The sequence below is a fragment of the Cherax quadricarinatus genome, chromosome 2, assembly GCF_038502225.1.
Source record: "Cherax quadricarinatus isolate ZL_2023a chromosome 2, ASM3850222v1, whole genome shotgun sequence".
In the NCBI taxonomy this organism is placed as follows: Eukaryota; Metazoa; Arthropoda; class Malacostraca; order Decapoda; family Parastacidae; genus Cherax; species Cherax quadricarinatus.
Genome location: NC_091293.1, coordinates 79786268 through 79810613, shown reverse-complemented (window position 1 = coordinate 79810613; position 24346 = coordinate 79786268). Strand labels below are relative to the sequence as shown.

The window sequence follows — 24346 nt, the reverse complement described above, 5'->3', positions numbered from 1 at the left end:
GTGCTTGCCCGGGTGACTGCCAGAGTTAGGTTGGGCCATTGTCAACTTTGGAATGTTGGATGTCCAAGCCCCTAGCACTCAAAGCCTCATTTATTTCTTATCTCCAATCTTTCCTAGGATGACCCCTACCCCTCCTCCCTAGATATATACGCCCTACTAGTCATTCTATTCTTCTCAATCCTCTATAAATGGTCAAACCACAGGCAAGTCTTCCAGAATATTCTGCTTATAAAGGCTTGAAAAGATAGAAGGCAGACGGCCTTTACCACTATGCTGTTATAAATATCCAGTTGTTAGTGATCTTAGGCCTTGTGGAATGCTCAGTTGTTAGTGATCTTAGGCCTTGTGGAATGCCCAGTTGTTAGTGATCATTACCAAATTCACTATACTAGATCATAGTGCAATTACTAGTGAGAGACTAGTGCTATTTTTAATTTGTATTTTTATATTATTAGATTAAATTCAGTTGTACCATAGCTCATTCTAACTCCATACATAGTCAATACCAAATTCACTATATTAGACCATAGTGCAATTACTAGTGAGAGACTAGTGCTATTTTTAATTTGTATTTTTATATTATTAGATTAAACCTAATGTACTTAAGCTCATTCTAGCTCAAAACAGACTCCACAAAAGTCATTATTAGACCTTAGTGCAATTACAAGGGAGAGTCTTGTTCTATTTTTAATTTGTATTTTTATATTACTAGTTTATACCTAGTTGTACTTTAGTTCATTCCAGCACAACACATAGACAACATCAACTTCATTATGTGTAGTAGTGACTATACCCTACATGACCAAAATACTCTAGCTATATACTTGTCCAAACTTCCAACCACTACAGATATCAGTACTAGAACTCAACACACAACTCAGGATATAAATAACCATAATTTAAACCTAGAAGATGATTGATCACGTTGACCCTGATCTAAACCTCCATAATCTGACACCCAATCAAAACCTATTGGAAAGTAACTGCCTTTATTACACAGCATCACAAGCCACCACTATCCTAAACAATGCTAAAAGTCTATCAGTACTTAACTACAACATCAGGTCCTTAAGCAAACACTATGATGACCTCCTAGCACTCCTTGAATCACTAAAGACACCCTTCTCCTGCATTATTCTTACTGAGACCTGGCTTAAAAAGGACACAATAGATATCTACCCTCTACCAGGATACACAGCAATTCACAACTGCAGACCAAACCAAGTTGGGGGTGGTATTGCAATCTATTACTCTAACCAATTACCTTGTCTTAGCACCACTTGCTTTAGTGATGAATATGGGGAATACATTTTTGCTAATTTTACTGTAAAAAAACCTTAAGACGCCTATAACAATCGGTGCCATTTACCGGATACCTCACACAAACATCCCAAATTTCAGTGAGAAATTAAAGTCACTAATAACAAACAGACAAATGAATAAGCACCACCTTCTCTTAGCTGGAGACTTCAACATCAACCTTGGCTTACTAGATGATCAGCCTGTAACTGATTTCATCAACAATATGAACAACACACTTCTCATACCAACAATAACTAAACCAACCAGGCTCACTGAGACAAGTGCAACCATAATAGACCACATATGGACCAATATACTAGCCCCCCTTAAATCAGGGATAATCACAGATAGCACTACAGACCACTACCCTACCTTCCTCCTGACAAACATTAGTAAACCACCACTTGAATACAACAGTCTCATTTAGACTCCATGACGAGGCCACAGTAAGGAAGTTCACAGCTGACCTAGAGACTGTTGATTGGCCTACAGAATTCTCCAAGGCCAATAGTATTGATGACTGGACAGACATTTTTCTTATCAAATTACTTAGACTATACAACAAACATTGTCCTATAAAAACAAAACAGATCACAAACGGCTTGGTTGCCCATGGCTAACCAGCACCATTCTGAAATCCATTGACAAGAAACACCAATATGAAAAGCAATATAGACAGGGCTTAATACACAAAGATACTCTTAAACACTATTCATCAGCTCTCACCAAAGTAATAAAGAAAGCCAAACAACTATACTACTCCAGTAGATTCACAGACTAGAGGAGATATAAAAAAGACTTGGAAAACACTCTCTCAGATTCTAGGGACCCACAAACTGAGAAAAACCAAGAATATTGTCCTAACTAAACCTAATGAAACACCACTACATCCCACTGACACAGCTAACAAGATAAACGACTTCTTCTCAAACATAGGATCTAATCTCGCCAGTAAAATCACACATACCAATGCCCATGCCGGGGACTACCTAGATGGGAATTTCCCTAATTCCTTCTATCTTGCACCAACTGAGCCCATGGAAGTCATTGAGATTATAAAGTCACTTAAAAATAACTCTGGGAATCTGTCTCATGTCCCACCATTACTATACAAGCGAGCGGCCCATGTCCTTTCGCATGCAATTTCATTACTTTTTAACAAGTCACTAGAGACTAGCACCTTCCCGAAACTACTCAAGATGGCAAGGGTTACACCAATACATAAAGGTGGTGACCCTACAGACTTAAACAACTATAGGCCAATATCTAACTTACCATTGCTATCCAAAATCTTTGAGAAACTCGTGCACAGGAGACTGTATTCATTTATAACGGCTCAAAACATACTCAACCCCTGCCAATTTGGATTCAGGAAAAATAAAAGCACTAATGATGCAATCATAAAAATGCTAGATCTGCTTTACACAGCGTTGGAAAATAAGGAATATCCACTAGGAATTTTTATTGACCTAAGAAAAGCTTTTGACACAGTAGACCACGACATCCTACTCCACAAACTTGATCATTACGGTATAAGAGGCCATGCGCTTGCTTATTTCAAATCTTACATTACTAATAGGTATCAGTACGTCACCATTAAAGACACAGCATCAGCAACACGGCCACTTGATACTGGAGTTCCGCAGGGAAGTGTCCTTGGTCCCCTGCTCTTCCTCATATACATCAATGACCTTCCAAACGTATCCCAACACCTGAAACCCATTCTCTTTGCTGATGACACGACTTATGTCATCTCTCACCCTAATCTTGCCACCCTCAACACCATTGTGAATGAGGAGCTGATTAAAATATCGACTTGGATGACAGCCAATAAACTTACGCTTAACACTGACAAAACCTACTATATTATGTTTGGTAGCAGAGCAGGAGATGCACAAATTAACATTAAGATTGACAACATTCTAATTACCAGAAATAATGGGGGAAAATTCCTAGGCTTATACCTTGACAACAACCTGAATTTCAGCACCCATATCCAGCATATAACCAAAAAAGTATCCAAAACGGTTGGGATCCTCTCCAAGATACGATACTACGTGCCGCAAAATGCCCTTCTCACACTATACCACTCACTTATTTATCCATACCTCACCTATGCTATTTGTGCTTGGGGATCAACTGCAGCAACACACCTAAAGCCAATAATAACCCAACAAAAAGCTGCAGTAAGAATAATCACTAAATCCGATCCCTGGCAACACACCCCCCCACTCTTCATAGACCTAAACTTACTCCCAGTTCAGTACATCCACACTTACTACTGTGCAATCTACATCTACAGGGCCTTAAACTCTAATATCAACCTTGACCTAAAACGCTTTCTTGATAGTTGTGACAGAACTCACAGGCATAACACCAGACACAAACATCTCTACGACATTCCCCGTGTCCGACTAAACCTTTACAAAAATTCAATGTATGTCAAATGCCCTAAAATCTGGAATACCCTACCTGAGAACTCTAGAACTGCAGACACATTCATCACCTTCAAAACTACCATTAGAAAACATTTTATCTCCCTGATACACCCCGTCAACTAACTACACGAATACCACCTGGTGGTTCGCACTTACACTCACTCACTCATTTGACCATAAACAGATATATTAATCTCAATCTTAAAATAATGAATCCTGTGATACTCCAACACTGAAACTATGTACTGTGCCAAAACAAAAGCATTCACATTGCTAAACTTACAAACTAGTATTTAGTCACTTAGCCATAATACCAACTTACCTCATAATTTGTAATATTTTACAATTAAGAATAAAACTAAGTATGCCCGAAATGCCTAGCCATGCTAAGCGTTCTAGTGGTACACTCTGTAATCACAATTTTACTACATGTAAACCTCACAATAACCAAATTTCTGTAAACTCAGCATTGTAATCCTTATAGAGAATAAACTTTAAATTTGAATTTGAATTTGAGTGGAAGGGAAACCTTGCTACTGAGATGGTAAATTGCAACCTCAGTCTTCATCGGGGATTTACCAGCAGTCATCAGCAAGTTACTGATCACCCAGGTGAATGCTAATGCATAATGAACACGTATGTATATGTGTGCGTAAGCATTTGTACATGAAAAGATGTGTACATTTGAGGTCATATGTGTGTATATAAGTGTATTTATGTGAAATAATCGTATATGTACATATGTAATATTGGGATGGAGTTTTCTCTGAAAAAACATCCTGTGTGTTGGAGTATGGCCTAAAACCATCCTGCCGGGATGTAGTCTGGTCTAAAAACCATCCTGCCGGGATGGAGTCTGGTCTAAAAACCATCCTGCCGGGATGGAGTCTGGTCTAAAAACCATCCTGCCGGGATGGAGTCTGGTCTAAAAACCATCCTGCCGGGATGGAGTCTGGTCTAAAAACCATCCTGCCGGGATGGAGTCTGGTCTAAAAACCATCCTGCCGGGATGGAGTCTGGTCTAAAAACCATCCTGCCGGGATGGAGTCTGGTCTAAAAACCATCCTGCCGGGATGGAGTCTGGTCTAAAAACCATCCTGCCGGGATGGAGTCTGGTCTAAAAACCATCCTGCCGGGATGGAGTCTGGTCTAAAAACCATCCTGCCGGGATGGAGTCTGGTCTAAAAACCATCCTGCCGGGATGGAGTCTGGTCTAAAAACCATCCTGCCGGGATGGAGTCTGGTCTAAAAACCATCCTGCCGGGATGGAGTCTGGTCTAAAAACCATCCTGCCGGGATGGAGTCTGGTCTAAAAACCATCCTGCCGGGATGGAGTCTGGTCTAAAAACCATCCTGCCTGGATGGAGTCTGGTCTAAAAACCATCCTGCCGGGATGGAGTCTGGTCTAAAAACCATCCTGCCTGGATGGAGTCTGGTCTAAAAACCATCCTGCCAGGATGGAGTCTGGTCTAAAAACCATCCTGCCGGGATGGAGTCTGGTCTAAAAACCATCCTGCCGGGATGGAGTCTGGTCTAAAAACCATCCTGCCGGGATGGAGTCTGGTCTAAAAACCATCCTGCCGGGATGGAGTCTGGTCTAAAAACCATCCTGCCGGGATGGAGTCTGGTCTAAAAACCATCCTGCCGGGATGGAGTCTGGTCTAAAAACCATCCTGCCGGGATGGAGTCTGGTCTAAAAACCATCCTGCCGGGATGGAGTCTGGTCTAAAAACCATCCTGCCAGGATGGAGTCTGGTCTAAAAACCATCCTGCCGGGATGGAGTCTGGTCTAAAAACCATCCTGCCGGGATGGAGTCTGGTCTAAAAACCATCCTGCTGGGATGTAGTCTGGTCTAAAAACCATCCTGCTGGGATAGTTGTGCCGATTTAACACAGATTTTTGTCTAACTTTTCCAAAACATCTAAATATTTTGAAAGAAATTTGATATATACTGTCACTCATTGTATCATTATTTTCAGAATTTTTAAATAATTTTCCAGCATTTCTTAATACAGAGATCTCCTGTAATATCAATTAGACACAGTAATAACTACAGGAAAGAGTAGCATCACCTCAACTAGCGTCTCCAGCAGTGAACCTTTCAGGGCATCCGGCTGGGCGAAGAAGACTGTAGCAGCCAGGGTACAAGCCAGGTAGATGTCTAACATCTGGGCAGCCAGGTGGCTTAAGGGCAGGTAAGACACCACCACTTCGTGGGCAGTTTTAAGGTTACTTTCGTTCACCTGGTACTGAACACCTCCCCAGGTCAGGTGGTCTTGTGAACACATTACTCCCTTAGGGGGGCCTGTAGTGCCTATTGAAGGAAAAAATATGTTTTAATAGCTTTATGAACCCTATAACCATGATTGGTGGTAGTCAGGATGTTACAGAGGTACAAAGTGGGTCCAGGGATTGTATCTCAACATTACACAGGCACATAATAGGTTCGTAAACTGTATCTCAACAGAAGCACATAACGAGTCTAATGAATGTACCTCAACATTACAGTGACCAGGAAGTATGTGAAAAGCTGTGCGCAAGATTTAGAGAAGTATTCACAGTGAAGATAGAAATGCGCCCAGCAAACCTATGCAGTATGGTACACCAGCAAGTGCTGGACACAATGCACATAACCAAGAAGGTGAAGAAACTGCTAGGTGAACTAGATTCCTCGAAGGTGGTGGGCCCAGATAACATCCTATGCTGAGCATAACAAGAGGCTTTCTATATGGAATTCCCCTAATAATGGCAATCAAGTCTCCGTCCCTGACTTTCGCTTGGCTGATTTCATAGGACTGAAAAATTACTTAGGTGGGCTGAACTGGAATGACCTGACTAAGGGTCAGGTAGGTGGTGATGGTTGCCGATATGATGCTTTCCAGGGCATAGTTCTAGCTGCTCAGTCAAATTATGTTCCAAATAGGGAAATCAGATCAAACAAAAATGATCCTAAATGGATGAACAATAGATTAAAATATCTGATTGGTCAAAAGAGAGGCATATATAGGCAAATCAAAAGAGGAGAGGGGCAATTAAGAAATCGATATATTCAGTTAAAGAGAGAAATAAAAAAGGGAATTAGAAAAGCAAAAAGAGATTATGAGGTTAAAGTTGCAAAAGAATCGAAGACTAACCCAAAAGGATTCTTTCAGGTATACAGAAGTAAGATCAGGGACAAGATAGGCCCACTCAAAAGTTCCTCGGGTCAGCTCACTGACAGTGATAAGGAAATGTGTAGAATTTTTAACACATACTTCCTCTCAGTTTTTACACAGGAGGATACCAGCGATATTCCAGTAATGATAAATTATGTAGAACAGGACGATAATAAACTGTGCACTATTAGGGTCACAAGTGACATGGTCCTTAGGCAAATAGATAAATTAAAACCTAACAAATCCCCAGGCCCTGATGAACTGTATGCAAGGGTTCTAAAGGAATGTAAAGAGGAGCTTAGCACACCTTTGACTAATCTTTTCAACATATCACTACAAACTGGCATGGTGCCAGATAAGTGGAAAATGGCAAATGTGATACCTATTTTCAAAACAGGTGACAGGTCCTTAGCTTTGAACTATAGACCAATAAGCCTAACCTCCATAGTGGGAAAATTTATGGAATCAATAATTGCCGAGGCAGTTCGTAGCCATCTTGAAAAGCATAAATTAATCAACGAATCTCAGCATGGTTTTACAAAGGGGCGTTCCTGCCTTACGAATTTATTAACTTTTTTCACTAAGGTATTTGAGGAGGTAGATCATGGTAATGAATATGATATTGTGTATATGGACTTCAGTAAGGCTTTTGACAGGGTCCCACATCAGAGACTATTGAGGAAAATTAAAGCACATGGAATAGGAGGAGAAATTTTTTCCTGGATAGAGGCATGGTTGACAAATAGGCAGCAGAGAGTTTGCATAAATGGGGAGAAATCAGAGTGGGGAAGCGTCACGAGCGGTGTTCCACAGGGGTCAGTGTTGGGCCCCCTGCTGTTCACAATCTACATAAACGACATAGATGAGGGCATAAAGAGCGACATCGGCAAGTTTGCCGATGACACCAAAATAGGCCGTCGAATTCATTCTGACGAGGACATTCGAGCACTCCAGGAAGATTTGAATAGACTGATGCAGTGGTCGGAGAAGTGGCAGATGCAGTTTAATATAGACAAATGCAAAGTTCTAAATGTTGGACAGGACAATAACCATGCCACATATAAACTAAATAATGTAGATCTTAATATTACGGATTGCGAAAAAGATTTAGGAGTTCTGGTTAGCAGTAATCTGAAACCAAGACAACAGTGCATAAGTGTTCGCAATAAAGCTAATAGAATCCTTGGCTTCATATCAAGAAGCATAAATAATAGGAGTCCTCAGGTTGTTCTTCAACTCTATACATCCTTGGTTAGGCCTCATTTAGATTATGCTGCACAGTTTTGGTCACCGTATTACAGAATGGATATAAATTCTCTGGAAAATGTACAAAGGAGGATGACAAAGATGATCCCATGAATCAGAAACCTTCCCTATGAGGATAGACTAAGGGCCCTGAAACTGCACTCTCTAGAAAGACGTAGAATTAGGGGGGATATGATTGAGGTGTATAAATGGAAGACAGGAATAAATAAAGGGGATGTAAATAGTGTGCTGAAAATATCTAGCCTAGACAGGACTCGCAGCAATGGTTTTAAGTTGGAAAAATTCAGATTCAGGAAGGATATAGGAAAGTACTGGTTTGGTAATAGAGTTGTGGATGAGTGGAACAAACTCCCAAGTACCGTTATAGAGGCCAGAACGTTGTGTAGCTTTAAAAATAGGTTGGATAAATACATGAGTAGATGTGGGTGGGTGTGAGTTAGACCTGATAGCTTGTGCTAACAGGTCGGTTGCCGTGTTCCTCCCTTAAGTCAATGTGACCTGACCTGACTAGGTTGGGTGCATTGGCTTAAGCCGGTAGGAGACTTGGACCTGCCTCGCATGGGCCAGTAGGCCTTCTGCAGTGTTCCTTCGTTCTTATGTTCTTATGTTCTTATGTCACTGATGTCAGCTATGGTCTGTATACCTTGTACATGTACTTGTAGAAATAAAGATATTCTTCTTCTTCGTCTTCTTCTCCATCGTCGTCTTCTTCTTCTTCGTCTTCTTCGTCTTCTTCATCTTCGTCTTCTTCTTCGCCTTCTTCTTCGTCTTCTTCTTCGTCTTCTTCTTCGTCTTCTTCTTCGTCTTCTTCGTCTTATTATTATTATTATTATTATTATCAGGCATAGTGCCTGATAAGTGGAAAATGGCATATGTAATACCTATTTACAAGGCAGGTGACAGGTCCTTAGCTTCGAACTATAGACCAATAAGCCTTACCTCCATAGTGGGAAAATTTATGGAATCAATAATTGCCGAAGCAATTCGTAGCCATCTTGACAGGCACAGATTGATTAATGATTCTCAACACGGTTTTACAAAGGGGCGTTCCTGTTTTACTAATTTACTAACTTTTTTCACTAAGGCGTTCGAGGAGGTAGATCATGGTAATGAATATGATATTGTGTATATGGACTTCAGTAAGGCTTTCGATAGAGTTCCACACCAGAGGCTATTGAGGAAACTTAAGGCACACGGAATAGGAGGAGAAATTTTCTCCTGTGTAGAGGCATGGCTGACAAATAAACAGCAGAGAGTTTGCATAAATGGGGAGAAATCAGAATGGGGGCACGTCACAAGCGGTGTTCCACAGGGGTCAGTGTTGGGCCCCTCGTTGTTCACAATTTACATAAACGATATAGATGACGGAATAAATAGCGACATAAGCAAATTAGCTGATGACACCAAAATAGGCCGTCCAATTCATTCTATTGAGGACATTAGAACACTCCAGGATGATTTGAATAGACTGATGCAGTGGTCGGAAAAGTGGCAGATGCAGTTTAATATAGACAAATGCAAAGTTCTAAATGTGATGAATGGTTTGAAAAACCGACAAGTTGAAGATTGAGACACTTATGCAGCATATGGGAATCTTTATTCAGGAAACGTTTCGCCACACAGTGGCTTCATCAGTCCAATACAAAGAGGAAGGCGTAAGGAGAGGAGGAGAATGAGGTAATCAGTCCCTCAACCTGGAGTCGATGTGTTCAGTCCATCAATCTTGTAGAATGTACAGCATAGGGCCGTAGACGTGGCTTATATACTGTAGTGAGGTGACGTGAAGCAGGTGGAGGCGGGGTCATAGTGGTACCATCCACTAGTCGAAGTAGGTCTTCGTCCAAAGGTTGAACAAGTGTTGAAGAATTCTTTGTAACAAGATCCCATGATGCTGCAGTGTCTGACAGTTGTGATGAATGGTTTGAAAAACCGACAAGTTGAAGATTGAGACACTTATGCAGCATATGGGAATCTTTATTCAGGAAACGTTTCGCCACACAGTGGCTTCATCAGTCCAATACAAAGAAGAAGGCGTAAGGAGAGGAGGAGAATGAGGTAATCAGTCCCTCAACCTGGAGTCGATGTGTTCAGTCCATCAATCTTGTAGAATGTACAGCATAGGGCCGTAGACGTGGCTTATATACTGTAGTGAGGTGACGTGAAGCAGGTGGAGGCGGGGTCATAGTGGTACCATCCACTAGTCGAAGTAGGTCTTCGTCCAAAGGTTGAACAAGTGTTGAAGAATTCTTTGTAACAAGATCCCATGATGCTGCAGTGTCTGACAGTTGTGATGAATGGTTTGAAAAACCGACAAGTTGAAGATTGAGACACTTATGCAGCATATGGGAATCTTTATTCAGGAAACGTTTCGCCACACAGTGGCTTCATCAGTCCAATACAAAGAGGAAGGCGTAAGGAGAGGAGGAGAATGAGGTAATCAGTCCCTCAACCTGGAGTCGATGTGTTCAGTCCATCAATCTTGTAGAATGTACAGCATAGGGCCGTAGACGTGGCTTATATACTGTAGTGAGGTGACGTGAAGCAGGTGGAGGCGGGGTCATAGTGGTACCATCCACTAGTCGAAGTAGGTCTTCGTCCAAAGGTTGAACAAGTGTTGAAGAATTCTTTGTAACAAGATCCCATGATGCTGCAGTGTCTGACAGTTGTGATGAATGGTTTGAAAAACCGACAAGTTGAAGATTGAGACACTTATGCAGCATATGGGAATCTTTATTCAGGAAACGTTTCGCCACACAGTGGCTTCATCAGTCCAATACAAAGAGGAAGGCGTAAGGAGAGGAGGAGAATGAGGTAATCAGTCCCTCAACCTGGAGTCGATGTGTTCAGTCCATCAATCTTGTAGAATGTACAGCATAGGGCCGTAGACGTGGCTTATATACTGTAGTGAGGTGACGTGAAGCAGGTGGAGGCGGGGTCATAGTGGTACCATCCACTAGTCGAAGTAGGTCTTCGTCCAAAGGTTGAACAAGTGTTGAAGAATTCTTTGTAACAAGATCCCATGATGCTGCAGTGTCTGACAGTTGTGATGAATGGTTTGAAAAACCGACAAGTTGAAGATTGAGACACTTATGCAGCATATGGGAATCTTTATTCAGGAAACGTATCGCCACACAGTGGCTTCATCAGTCCAATACAAAGAGGAAGGCGTAAGGAGAGGAGGAGAATGAGGTAATCAGTCCCTCAACCTGGAGTCGATGTGTTCAGTCCATCAATCTTGTAGAATGTACAGCATAGGGCCGTAGACGTGGCTTATATACTGTAGTGAGGTGACGTGAAGCAGGTGGAGGCGGGGTCATAGTGGTACCATCCACTAGTCGAAGTAGGTCTTCGTCCAAAGGTTGAACAAGTGTTGCAGCATCATGGGATCTTGTTACAAAGAATTCTTCAACACTTGTTCAACCTTTGGACGAAGACCTACTTCGACTAGTGGATGGTACCACTATGACCCCGCCTCCACCTGCTTCACGTCACCTCACTACAGTATATAAGCCACGTCTACGGCCCTATGCTGTACATTCTACAAGATTGATGGACTGAACACATCGACTCCAGGTTGAGGGACTGATTACCTCATTCTCCTCCTCTCCTTACGCCTTCCTCTTTGTATTGGACTGATGAAGCCACTGTGTGGCGAAACGTTTCCTGAATAAAGATTCCCATATGCTGCATAAGTGTCTCAATCTTCAACTTGTCGGTTTTTCAAACCATTCATCACAACTGTCAGACACTGCAGCATCATGGGATCTTGTTACAAAGAATTCTTCAACACTTGTTCAACCTTTGGACGAAGACCTACTTCGACTAGTGGATGGTACCACTATGACCCCGCCTCCACCTGCTTCACGTCACCTCACTACAGTATATAAGCCACGTCTACGGCCCTATGCTGTACATTCTACAAGATTGATGGACTGAACACATCGACTCCAGGTTGAGGGACTGATTACCTCATTCTCCTCCTCTCCTTACGCCTTCCTCTTTGTATTGGACTGATGAAGCCACTGTGTGGCGAAACGTTTCCTGAATAAAGATTCCCATATGCTGCATAAGTGTCTCAATCTTCAACTTGTCGGTTTTTCAAACCATTCATCACAACTGTCAGACACTGCAGCATCATGGGATCTTGTTACAAAGAATTTTTCAACACTTGTTCAACCTTTTAACGAAGACCTACTTCGACTAGTGGATGGTACCACTATGACCCCGCCTCCACCTGCTTCACGTCACCTCACTACAGTATATAAGCCACGTCTACGGCCCTATGCTGTACATTCTACAAGATTGATGGACTGAACACATCGACTCCAGGTTGAGGGACTGATTACCTCATTCTCCTCCTCTCCTTACGCCTTCCTCTTTGTATTGGACTGATGAAGCCACTGTGTGGCGAAACGTTTCCTGAATAAAGATTCCCATATGCTGCATAAGTGTCTCAATCTTCAAAGTTCTAAATGTTGGACAGGGCAATAATCATGCCACTTACAAACTTAATACTACTGATTGCGAAAAGGATTTAGGAGTTCTGGTTATCAGTCATCTGAAACCAAGACAACAGTGCATAAGTGTTCGCAATAAAGCTAACAGAATCCTTGGCTTCATATCAAGAAGTATAAATAATAAAAGTCCTCAGGTTGTTCTTCAACTCAATTAGATTTAGATTTAGATTTTGCCAACGAAGTGGCTAGTTTATTGTGCACCCCACATCCATCCTGTGGAGGATAGCGCAAGAGCATATGGATACACGAAAGGCCTAGGAACTAGACGCCAAAGGGTTAACAGGAATACAAATGGATTTATATCTACATATCTATAGTTCACTTATCTATATCTACATATCTATAGTTCACTTATCTGTTACAAGCAAATTTAGGAAATTTGCTTAGTATATCTGGTATCTTATTTTCATTAATAAGATATCTTGACATGTCACATAGGTTATTATACTGTCTGTCTCTGTATTCCTCAATAAGTGGACAATTAAGCACATATTGTTCAAGACAGTGACCATATGCCTGATCACATAATTTACATTTAGTTTGATCATCTGTGTGTCTCCCAAACTGCCAGAAGTACTTGTAACCAAGCCTAAGCCTGGCCACTACAACATCAGTCAGTACTTGTTACCAAATCTAAGCCTGGCCACTACAACATCAGTCAGTACTTGTAACCAAGCCTAAGCCTGGCCACTACAACATCAGTCAGTACTTGTAACCAAGCCTAAGCCTGGCCACTACAACATCAGTCAGTACTTGTAACCAAGCCTATGCCTGGCCACTACAACATCAGTCAGTACTTGTAACCAAGCCTAAGCCTGGCCACTACAACATCAGTCAGTACTTGTAACCAATCCTAAGCCTGGCCACTACAACATCAGTCAGTACTTGTAACCAAGAGTACAAAACAAATTCTGGCCACAAAATAGAGCGAAACACCAACGTCAAAGACCTGGGAGTGATCATGTCGGAGGATCTCACCTTCAAGGACCATAACATTGTATCAATCGCATCTGCTAGAAAAATGACAGGATGGATAATGAGAACCTTCAAAACTAGGGAGGCCAAGCCCATGATGACACTCTTCAGGTCACTTGTTCTATCTAGGCTGGAATATTGCTGCACACTAACAGCACCTTTCAAGGCAGGTGAAATTGCCGACCTAGAAAATGTACAGAGAACTTTCACGGCGCGCATAACGGAGATAAAACACCTCAATTACTGAGAGCGCTTGAGGTTCCTAAACCTGTATTCCCTGGAACGCAGGAGGGAGAGATACATGATTATATACACCTGGAAAATCCTAGAGGGACTAGTACCGAACTTGCACACGAAAATCACTCACTACGAAAGCAAAAGACTTGGCAGACGATGCACCATCCCCCCAATGAAAAGCAGGGGTGTCACTAGCACGTTAAGAGACCATACAATAAGTGTCAGGGGCCCGAGACTGTTCAACTGCCTCCCAGCACACATAAGGGGGATTACCAACAGAACCCTGGCAGTCTTCAAGCTGGCAATGGACAAGCACCTAAAGTCAGTTCCTGATCAGCCGGGCTGTGGCTCGTACGTTGGTTTGCGTGCAGCCAGCAGCAACAGCCTGGTTGATCAGGCTCTGATCCACCAGGAGGCCTGGTCACAGACCGGGCCGCGGGGGCGTTGACCCCCGGAACTCTCTCATTGACAACTGGGATCATTCTATGGCAGAAATGACATGTATGCCAGGGATGGGGTTCACTTATCTAGGTGTGGGGAGGGAGCACTGGCAACTGCAGTGGAGGGAGCTGTTAGGACTTTAAACTAGGAATAGTTAGTGGTATGGGTTTTGGCAGGAAAACAGTGAAGTCCCAGTGTAGTAATATTATGAGTTCTAGGGGAACTAGTAATAAGCAGAACGAGGTAGATATTGAAAAGCCAGTGACATTGGGTGATAAGGACAGTGATAGGTTTAGTAGAAAAACAGAAATGAGCAGGAAGGGTAAAGAGAAAGGAGAGTCTTTCAATGTTTATTATGCTAATAGCCGTAGTGCTAGGAATAAGATGGACGAGTTGAGATTAGTTGCTAGTGCAGGTAACATTGATGTATTTGCCTTAACTGAGACGTGGTTTAATTCAAAAAGTCGGGACATGCCTGCGGAATGTCACATTCAGGGTTTTAAATTGTTCCAATTAGATAGAAGTATCGGGAAGGGGGGGTGGGGTGGCATTGTATGTTCGAGATAGCTTGAACAGAGACTGTTTGGATAGAATTTTCAGAGGGGCATGAAAAACTGATTTTAGGAGTGACATACCATCCCCCAAACTTAGATAGGGACCAAGGGAGACTACTATGGGAGGAAATTGTTAAGGCCACAAGGCACGATAATATAGTAATTCTAGGAGACTAACTTTAGTCATATTGATTGGAATTTCTTGACTGGGAATTTAGAATCATACGACTTCTTAGAAGTAGTTCAGGATTGTTTTTTGAAGCAGTTTGTGACAGAACCTACAAGGGGAAATAACCTGCTCAAATTAGTTCTGGCAAACAATGAATCCCTTGTTAATAATTTAGAAATTTCAGAGGAACTGGGTGCTAGCGACCACAAATCAATTACATTTAGCATTGAATGGAAGTACGATAGTAGCGGTAACTCAGTAACAGTCCCAGATTTTCGCTTAGCAGATTACGATGGGCTTAGAGAACACTTATCATCTGTTGACTGGGGTAACGAAGAGAGCTATCAATATTACAGTTTTCTGAACACTATACATGCTGCTCAGAGAACGTTTATCCCATATAAAGAAATTAGATCAAATAGAAATGACCCAAAATGGATGAATAATAGGCTCAAATATCTACTAGGGCATAAGAAAGGAATTTATAGGCGAATCAAAAGAGGTGAGGGTCATCTTATGAATCAGTATATTAACATTAAGAGGGACATTAAAAAGGAGATAAGAAAAGCTAAAAGGGACTTTGAAATTAAAGTTGCTAGGGATTCTAAAACTAACCCAAAAAGTTTTTTCCAGGTCTATAGAACAAAAGTTAGAGATAAGACAGGTCCCCTTAAAGATAACTATGGGCATCTTACTGACAAAGAGAATGAAATGTGCTCGATTTTAAATAATTATTTTATCTCGGTTTTTACACAGGAAGACACTAATAATATTCCAGTAATTAATTTTTCTAGTGGGCCAGAAGATAAATTATGTAGCATCACAGTCACTAGTGAAATGGTTGTGAAGCAGATAGACAGACTGAAGCAAATTAAGTCGCCGGGCCCTGATGAGGTTTTTTCAAGGGTTCTTAAGGAATGCAAAATGGAAGTCTGTGAACCATTAACTAATATTTTTAATTTATGTCTTCAAACAGGTGTAGTGTCTGATATGTGGAAGATGGCTAATGTAATTCCTATTTTTAAAACAGGGGACAAGTCGTTACCGTCAAATTACCGCCCAATAAGCATGACCTCAATTGTAGGCAAATTACTAGAGTCAATTATAGCTGATATTATAAGAAGCCATCTCGATAAGCATAGCTTGATTAATGATACTCAGCATGGATTCACAAGAGGCCGGTCTGGAGTTTACCTGGAGTTTACCTGGAGAGAGTTCCGGGGGTCAACGCCCCCGCGGCCCGGTCTGTGACCAGGCCTGCTGGTGGATCAGAGCCTGATCAACCAGGCTGTTGCTGCTGGCTGCACGCAAACCAACGTACAAGCCACAGCCCGGCTGATCAGGAACTGACTTTAGGTGCTTGTCCAGTGCCAGCTTGAAGACTGCCAGGGGTCTGTTGGTAATCCCCCTTATGTGTGCTGGGAGGCAGTTGAACAGTCTCGAGCCCCTGACACTTATTGTATGGTCTCTTAACGTGCTAGTGACACCCCTGCTTTTCATTGGGGGGAGGTGCATCGTCTGCCAAGTCTTTTGCTTTCGTAGTGAGTGATTTTCGTGTGCAAGTTCGGTACTAGTCCCTCTAGGATTTTCCAGGTGTATATAATCATGTATCTCTCCCTCCTGCATTCCAGGGAATACAGGTTTAGGAACCTCAAGCACTCCCAGTAATTGAGGTGTTTTATCTCCGTTATGCGCGCCGTGAAAGGTGCTGTTAGTGTGCAGCAATATTCCAGCCTAGATAGAACAAGTGACCTGAAGAGTGTCATCATGGGCTTGGCCTCCCTAGTTTTGAAGGTTCTCATTATCCATCCTGTCATTTTTCTAGCAGATGCGATTGATACAATGTTATGGTCCTTGAAGGTGAGATCCTCCGACATGATCACTCCCAGGTCTTTGACGTTGGTGTTTCGCTCTATTTTGTGGCCAGAATTTGTTTTGTACTCTGATGAAGATTTAATTTCCTCATGTTTACCATATCTGAGTAATTGAAATTTCTCATCGTTGAACTTCATATTGTTTTCTGCAGCCCACTGAAAGATTTGGTTGATGTCCGCCTGGAGCCTTGCAGTGTCTACAATGGAAGACACTGTCATGCAGATTCGGGTGTCATCTGCAAAGGAAGACTCGGTGCTGTGGCTGACATCCTTGTCTATGTCGGATATGAGGATGAGGAACAAGATGGGAGCGAGTACTGTGCCTTGTGGAACAGAGCTTTTCACCGTGCCTGCCTCGGACTTTACTCTGTTGACTACTACTCTCTGTGTTCTGTTAGTGAGGAAATTATAGATCCATCGACCGACTTTTCCTGTTATTCCTTTAGCACGCATTTTGTGCGCTATTACGCCATGGTCACACTTGTCGAAGGCTTTTGCAAAGTCTGTATATATTACATCTGCATTCTTTTTGTCTTCTAGTGCATTTAGGACCTTGTCGTAGTGATCCAATAGTTGAGACAGACAGGAGCGACCTGTTCTAAACCCATGTTGCCCTGGGTTGTGTAACTGATGGGTTTCTAGATGGGTCGTGATCTTGCTTCTTAGGACCCTTTCAAAGATTTTTATGATATGGGATGTTAGTGCTATTGGTCTGTAGTTCTTTGCTGTTGCTTTACTGCCCCCTTTGTGGAGTGGGGCTATGTCTGTTGTTTTTAGTAACTGTGGGACGACCCCTGTGTCCATGCTCCCTCTCCATAGGATGGAAAAGGCTCGTGATAGGGGCTTCTTGCAGTTCTTGATGAACACAGAGTTCCATGAGTCTGGCCCTGGGGCAGAGTGCATGGGCATGTCATTTATCGCCTGTTCGAAGTCATTAGGCGTCAGGATAACATCGGATAGGCTTGTGTTAATCAAATTTTGTGGCTCTCTCATAAAAAATTCAGTTTGATCTTCGACTCTCAGTCTGGTTAGCGGCTTGCTAAAAACTGAGTCATACTGGGACTTGAGTAGCTCACTCATTTCCTTGCTGTCATCTGTGTAGGACCCATCTTGTTTAAGTAGGGGCCCAATACTGGACGTTGTTCTCGATTTTGATTTGGCATAGGAGAAGAAATACTTTGGGTTTCTTTCGATTTCATTTATGGCTTTTAGTTCTTCCCGCGATTCCTGACTCCTAAAGGATTCTTTTAGCTTAAGTTCGATGCTTGCTATTTCTCTGACCAGTGTCTCCCTACGCATTTCAGATATATTGACCTCTTTTAGCCGCTCTGTTATTCTTTTCCGTCGCCTGTAAAGGGAGCGCCTGTCTCTTTCTATTTTACATCTACTCCTCCTTTTTCTTAGAGGAATAAGCCTTGTGCAAACATCGAGTGCCACCGAGTTAATCTGTTCTAGGCATAAGTTAGGGTCTGTGTTGCTTAGTATATCTTCCCAGCTTATATCGGTTAGGAATTGGTTTACTTGGTCCCACTTTATGTTTTTGTTATTGAAGTTGAATTTGGTGAATGCCCCCTCGTGACTAGTCTCATTACGTCGGTCTGGGGCTCCACGCATACATGTCTGAACCTCAATTATGTTGTGATCTGAGTATATTGTTTTTGATATGGTGACATTTCTTATCAGATCATCATTGTTAGTGAAGATGAGGTCTAGTGTATTCTCCAGTCTAGTAGGCTCTATTATTTGCTGGTTTAAATTGAATTTTGTGCAGAGATTTAAAAGCTCGTGTGAGTGTGAGTTTTCATCAGAGCTGCCTCCTGGTGCTATTACTGCAACAATATTATTTGCTATATTCCTCCATTTTAGGTGCCTTAAGTTGAAATCCCCCAGGAACAATGTTGGGTGCAGGAGCTGGAAGATTTTCCAGACAGTGGTCAATTTTTAACAGCTGTTCCTGGAATTGCTGGGATGTTGCATCCGGAGGCTTGTAGACTACCACAATGACTAGGTTTTGGTTCTCGACCTTTACTGCTAAAACTTCCACTACATCATTTGACGCATTAAGCAGTTCTGTGCAAACAAGTGACTCTGCAATGTACAGGCCAACCCCCCCCCCTTTTGCCTGTTCACTCTGTCACATCTGTATAGGTTATAACCTGGGATCCATATTTCCTTGTCCAAGTGATCCTTTATGTGGGTCTCGGTGAAAGCTGCGAACATTGCCTTTGCCTCTGCAAGCAGTCCACGGATGAAAGGTATTTTCTTGTTTGTTGCTGGCTTTAGACCCTGTATATTTGCAAAGAAGAATGTTATCGCACTGGTGGTATTGTTGGTACTGGGGGGGGGGGATTTTCTTTCCGGCATTAGTATCTGTATCTGTTGGTTTGGAGTGGAGGCCATCGACTGTGGTTCCACTCCAGGAATGACTGGATTTGGTGTACGATTTCTGCCATTTCCTGCCAGTTTTTTTTCCTTCCTGGCACTAAAAAACCTCTCCCTCTTGAGTGGCTGTGGCTACCCAGGTTTTCCCATGGCCTGGATGTTTTGTATCCTTTTGTCCCCTTTAGATGGTATGCCTGGCAATTTAAGTTATAGCACAGTCTTTCCTGTACTGAAGAGGTACAGGTTCAGGGTGAAAAAGCTTACAGGAAGGGAGTTTGCATTTTCCTGTTGTCATATGGGCATGGCATATTCTAGGGTGGTCATAGTTGCACGTCCCATCTGTTTTTCCAACTAATTTATTAACTTTCTTCAGTAAAGCTTTTGACGCTGTTGACCACGATAAAGAATTTGATATTATTTACTTAGATTTTAGTAAGGCTTTTGATAGAGTTCCGCACCAAAGACTGTTAAAGAAAGTGGAAGCTCATGGCATTGGGGGAAAAGTGCTCTCGTGGATCGAGTCATGGCTTACAGACAGGAAGCAGAGAGTGTCCATAAATGGGGTTAAATCCGAGTGGGGATCTGTAACAAGTGGCGTTCCACAGGGATCAGTCTTGGGCCCATTGTTGTTTATAATATATATCAATGATCTTGATGAGGGAATTACTAGTGATATGAGCAAATTCGCCGATGACACAAAGATAGGCAGGATAATTGATTCAAACGTAGATGTTAGGGAACTTCAGGAGGATTTAGACAAACTCTATTCTTGGTCAGAAAAGTGGCAGATGCAGTTCAATGCAGATAAATGCAAGGTTCTGTAGCTCGGGAGTGTCCATAACCCTAGCACTTATAAGTTAAATGATGTAGAACTTAGCCATGCAGATTCAATTCAATTCAAATTAAATTCAAAGTTTATTCTCTATAAGGATTACAATGCTGAGTTTACAGAAATTTGGTTATTGTTTGGTTTACATGTAGTAAAATTGTGATTGCAGAGTGTACCACTAGAACGCTTAGCATGGCTAGGCATTTCGGGCATACTTAGTTTTATTCTTAATTGTAAAATATTACAAATTATGAGGTAAGTTGGTATTATGGCTAAGTGACTAAATACTAGTTTGTGAGTTTAGCAATGTGAATGCTTTTGTTTTGGCACAGTACATAGTTTCAGTATTGGAGTATCACAGGATTCATTATTTTAAGACTGAGATTAATATTTCTGTTTATGGTCAAATGCGTGAGTGAGTAAGTGTGAACCACCAGTTGGTATTCGTGTAGTTAGTTGACGGGGTGTATCAGGGAGATAAGATGTTTTCTAATGGTAGTTTTGAAGGTGATGAATGTGTCTGCAGTTCTAGAGTTCTCAGGTAGGGTATTCCAGATTTTAGGGCCTTTGACATACATTGAATTTTTGTAAAGGTTTAGTCGGACACGGGGAATGTCGTAGAGATGTTTGTGTCTGGTGTTATGCCTGTGGGTTCTGTCACAACTATCAAGAAAGCATTTTAGGTCAAGGTTGATAGTAGAGTTTAAGGCCCTGTAGATGTAGATTGCACAGTAGTAAGTGTGGATGTATTGAACTAGGAGTAAGTTTAGGTCTATGAAGAGTGGGGGGGGTGTTGCCAGGGATGGGATTTAGTGATTATTCTTACTGCAGCTTTTTGTTGGGTTATTACTGGCTTTAGGTGTGTTGCTGCAGTTGATCCCCAAGCACAAATAGCATAGGTGAGGTATGGATAAATAAGCGAGTGGTATAGTGTGAGAAGGGCATTTTGCGGCACGTAGTATCGTATCTTGGAGAGGATCCCAACTGTTTTGGATACTTTTTTGGCTATATGCTGGATATGGGTGCTGAAATTCAGGTTGTTGTCTAGGTATAAGCCTAGGAATTTTCCTCCATTATTTCTGGTAATTAGAGTGCTGTCAATCTTAATGTTAATTTGTGCATCTCCTGCTCTGCTACCAAACATAATATAGTAGGTTTTGTCAGTGTTAAGCGTAAGTTTATTGGCTGTCATCCAAGTCGATATTTTAATCAGCTCCTCATTCACAATGGTGTTGAGGGTGGCAAGATTAGGGTGAGAGATGACATAAGTCGTGTCATCAGCAAAGAGAATGGGTTTCAGGTGTTGGGATACGTTTGGAAGGTCATTGATGTATATGAGGAAGAGCAGGGGACCAAGGACACTTCCCTGCGGAACTCCAGTATCAAGTGGCCGTGTTGCTGATGCTGTGTCTTTAATGGTGACGTACTGATACCTATTAGTAATGTAAGATTTGAAATAAGCAAGCGCATGGCCTCTTATACCGTAGTGATCAAGTTTGTGGAGTAGGATGTCGTGGTCTACTGTGTCAAAAGCTTTTCTTAGGTCAATAAAAATTCCTAGTGGATATTCCTTATTTTCCAATGCTGTGTAAAGCAGATCTAGCATTTTTATGATTGCATCATTAGCGCTTTTATTTTTCCTGAATCCAAATTGGCAGGGGTTGAGTATGTTTTGAGCCGTTATAAATGAATAGTCTCCTGTGCACGAGTTTCTCAAAGATTTTGGATAGCAATGGTAAGTTAGATATTGGCCTATAGTTGTTTAAGTCTGTAGGGTCACCACGTTTATGTATTGGTGTAACCCTTGCCATCTTGAGTAGTTTCGGGAAGGTGCTAGTCTCTAGTGACTTGTTAAAAAGTAATGAAATAGCATGCGAAAGGACATGGGCCGCTCGCTTGTACAGTAATGGTGGGACATGAGACAGATTCCCCGAGTTATTTTTAAGTGACTTTATGATCTCAATGACTTCCGTGGGCTCAGTTGGTGCAAGATAGAAGGAATTAGGGAAATTCCCATCTAGGTAGTCCCCCGCATGGGCATTGGTATGTGGGATTTTACTGGCGAGATTAGATCCTATGTTTGAGAAAAAGTCGTTTATCTTGTTAGCTGTGTCAGTGGGATGTAGTGGTGTTTCATTAGGTTTAGTTAGGACAATATTCTTGGTTTTTCTCAGTTTGTGGGTCCCTAGAATCTGAGAGAGTGTTTTCCAGGTCTTTTTTTATATCTCCTCTAGTGTCTGTGAATCTACTGGAGTAGTATAGTAATAAAGTTGGTAGAATTACCGACAATATGTAAAGTAAAAGGACACAAGTGCAACTAATGTGACATTTATTGTGGCAACGTTTCGCTCTCCAGGAGCTTTATCAAGCCATTACAAACAATACATGGACACAGAGGGTATATAAAGGCTCAAAGTGAGGTGAATACTAGCGAGGTATCATTTCGATGTTCACTAGTGGTAGTAGTAGTAGTAGTGGTAGTGACAAAAGTAATACAATATGGTAGAGCAATTAATTCGTACACGAGTAAAAGGATATAAAAGCTATTACTTGGGTAACATAAAAATAGGTTGGACAAATATAAACTGGAATGAGGCAGCTTGTTTCAGTGTTCACTCTCTGTGCTTTGTGTAGTATAACAGGAGAGACTATGTGATGGCAGGGTTTACTGTTTTCAGGAGGATTCTTGCTAAGACTTCGGAGATGGTGAAGCTGCCGTTGTTTTGTTTAATTGTATTCGAAACAGCGATCAGTGCTGATTCGAGGCACTTGCGTCTGCGGAAATTAGTTTCTTTGATCACTAATTGGGCGTCTCTGAATTTCATGAGATGATTGGTGGAATTTCGGTGTTGTACACAGGCGTTGTTCAGGTTATCGTTCCTACATGCGTAAATGTGTTCATTGAGGCGGGTGTCGAGGTTTCTGGCTGTTTCACCTACGTAAATCTTGTCACAGCCTCCACAGGGTATAGTGTAAACTCCTGCATTGACTGGTTCGTGGTGCTTGGATTTTGTCCTGGTTATATTCTTTATTGAAGTGCTAGAAGCGATGGCGACTCTGGTGTTAGCTTGTGAAAGTGCTTTTGAGACGTTCAGTGCAACCTGACTGTTGGGAAGAATTATAACTTTGCTGGGAGTGGTGTTGATGCGTGGAGAATTTATGATCTGAAGAGCTCTTTTCTTGCAGTCTTTGATGAAAAAAGAAGGAAAATGTAACTCTGTGAATGTATGTACACCCCTCGTCAAGAAACTCAGGACTACAAATTCGGTATGCTCTTAGGAAAAACCCGATGATGATGCCTCTTTTGGTCTTGGTATCTTGACTGAAATAGAAGTGTGCGAGATCATTTTTATTGGTGGGTTTCCGATAAACTTGAAATCTTAGGTTGTTGTCTACTTTGTGAATGAGGACGTCGAGGAAAGGTAACTTGTCATTGGACTCTTCTTCTAGTGTAAACTGGATCGCCGGTTCAACTGCGTTGAGCCTTGCCTGAAGATCCCGTACATCAAAACGTTTTGGAGTTATTACGAGGACATCGTCCACGTAACGTAACCAAGTGACGCTTGAAGGGATGATGTTGGCGAAGTGTTCGGACTCTAGGTGTTCCATGTATAAGTTGGCTAGGACGGCACTTATGGGGGACCCCATTCCCATGCCGTAGGTTTGTTTGTAGAGCTTGTTGTTGAAAGAAAAACAGTTGAAATTAACACAGAGTTCAATTAAGTCAACAAAATCTCCGGGAGGTAGAGGAAGATTAAGGTCCTGATTGACTTTACGTCGTAGAACCTCGATGGCTTTTTTGGTAGGTACTTTTGTGAAGAGGGAAGTCATATCCAAACTGCTTAGTTTCTTGTTACGGATGGAGAGGTTACGGATGCGGTTGAGAAGGTCACCTGAGTGTTTAAGATGAGCGGGGCTGATGGTCCCCAGAAGGCAGGAAAGATGTTTGGCAAGAACTCCGGCTAGTTTGTGTGGAGCACTGCCTATTCCTGACGTGATTGGTCTGAGAGGAATATTGTGTTTATGCGTCTTGGGTAAACCATACATGTGTGCTGGTTTAGGGTTGCTTGGTAACAAGTACAGAAGTTTCTTCCCTTCTCTAGTGCGTTTGTCGGTAATTCTACCAACTTTATTACAATCTGTCGGACACCGCAACATAATGGACATTTCATGCAGACGTTATTTGGACACCCTTCTTCGTGCTCA

The 24346-nt window shown here is 42.0% G+C and overlaps 1 protein-coding gene across 2 annotated transcripts in view; it reads right to left on the bottom strand.

Annotated features, from left to right (window-relative positions):
- LOC128684324 (long-chain-fatty-acid--CoA ligase ACSBG2) overlaps nt 1-24346 on the bottom strand; it is a 183554-nt gene that overhangs the window by 38215 nt on the left and 120993 nt on the right. For both annotated transcript variants that reach the window (XM_070089242.1, XM_070089248.1), the window contains exon 7: nt 5814-6055. In XM_070089242.1, coding sequence (XP_069945343.1) covers nt 5814-6055 — 242 coding nt within the window. The remainder of the gene's footprint in view (nt 1-5813; nt 6056-24346) is intronic.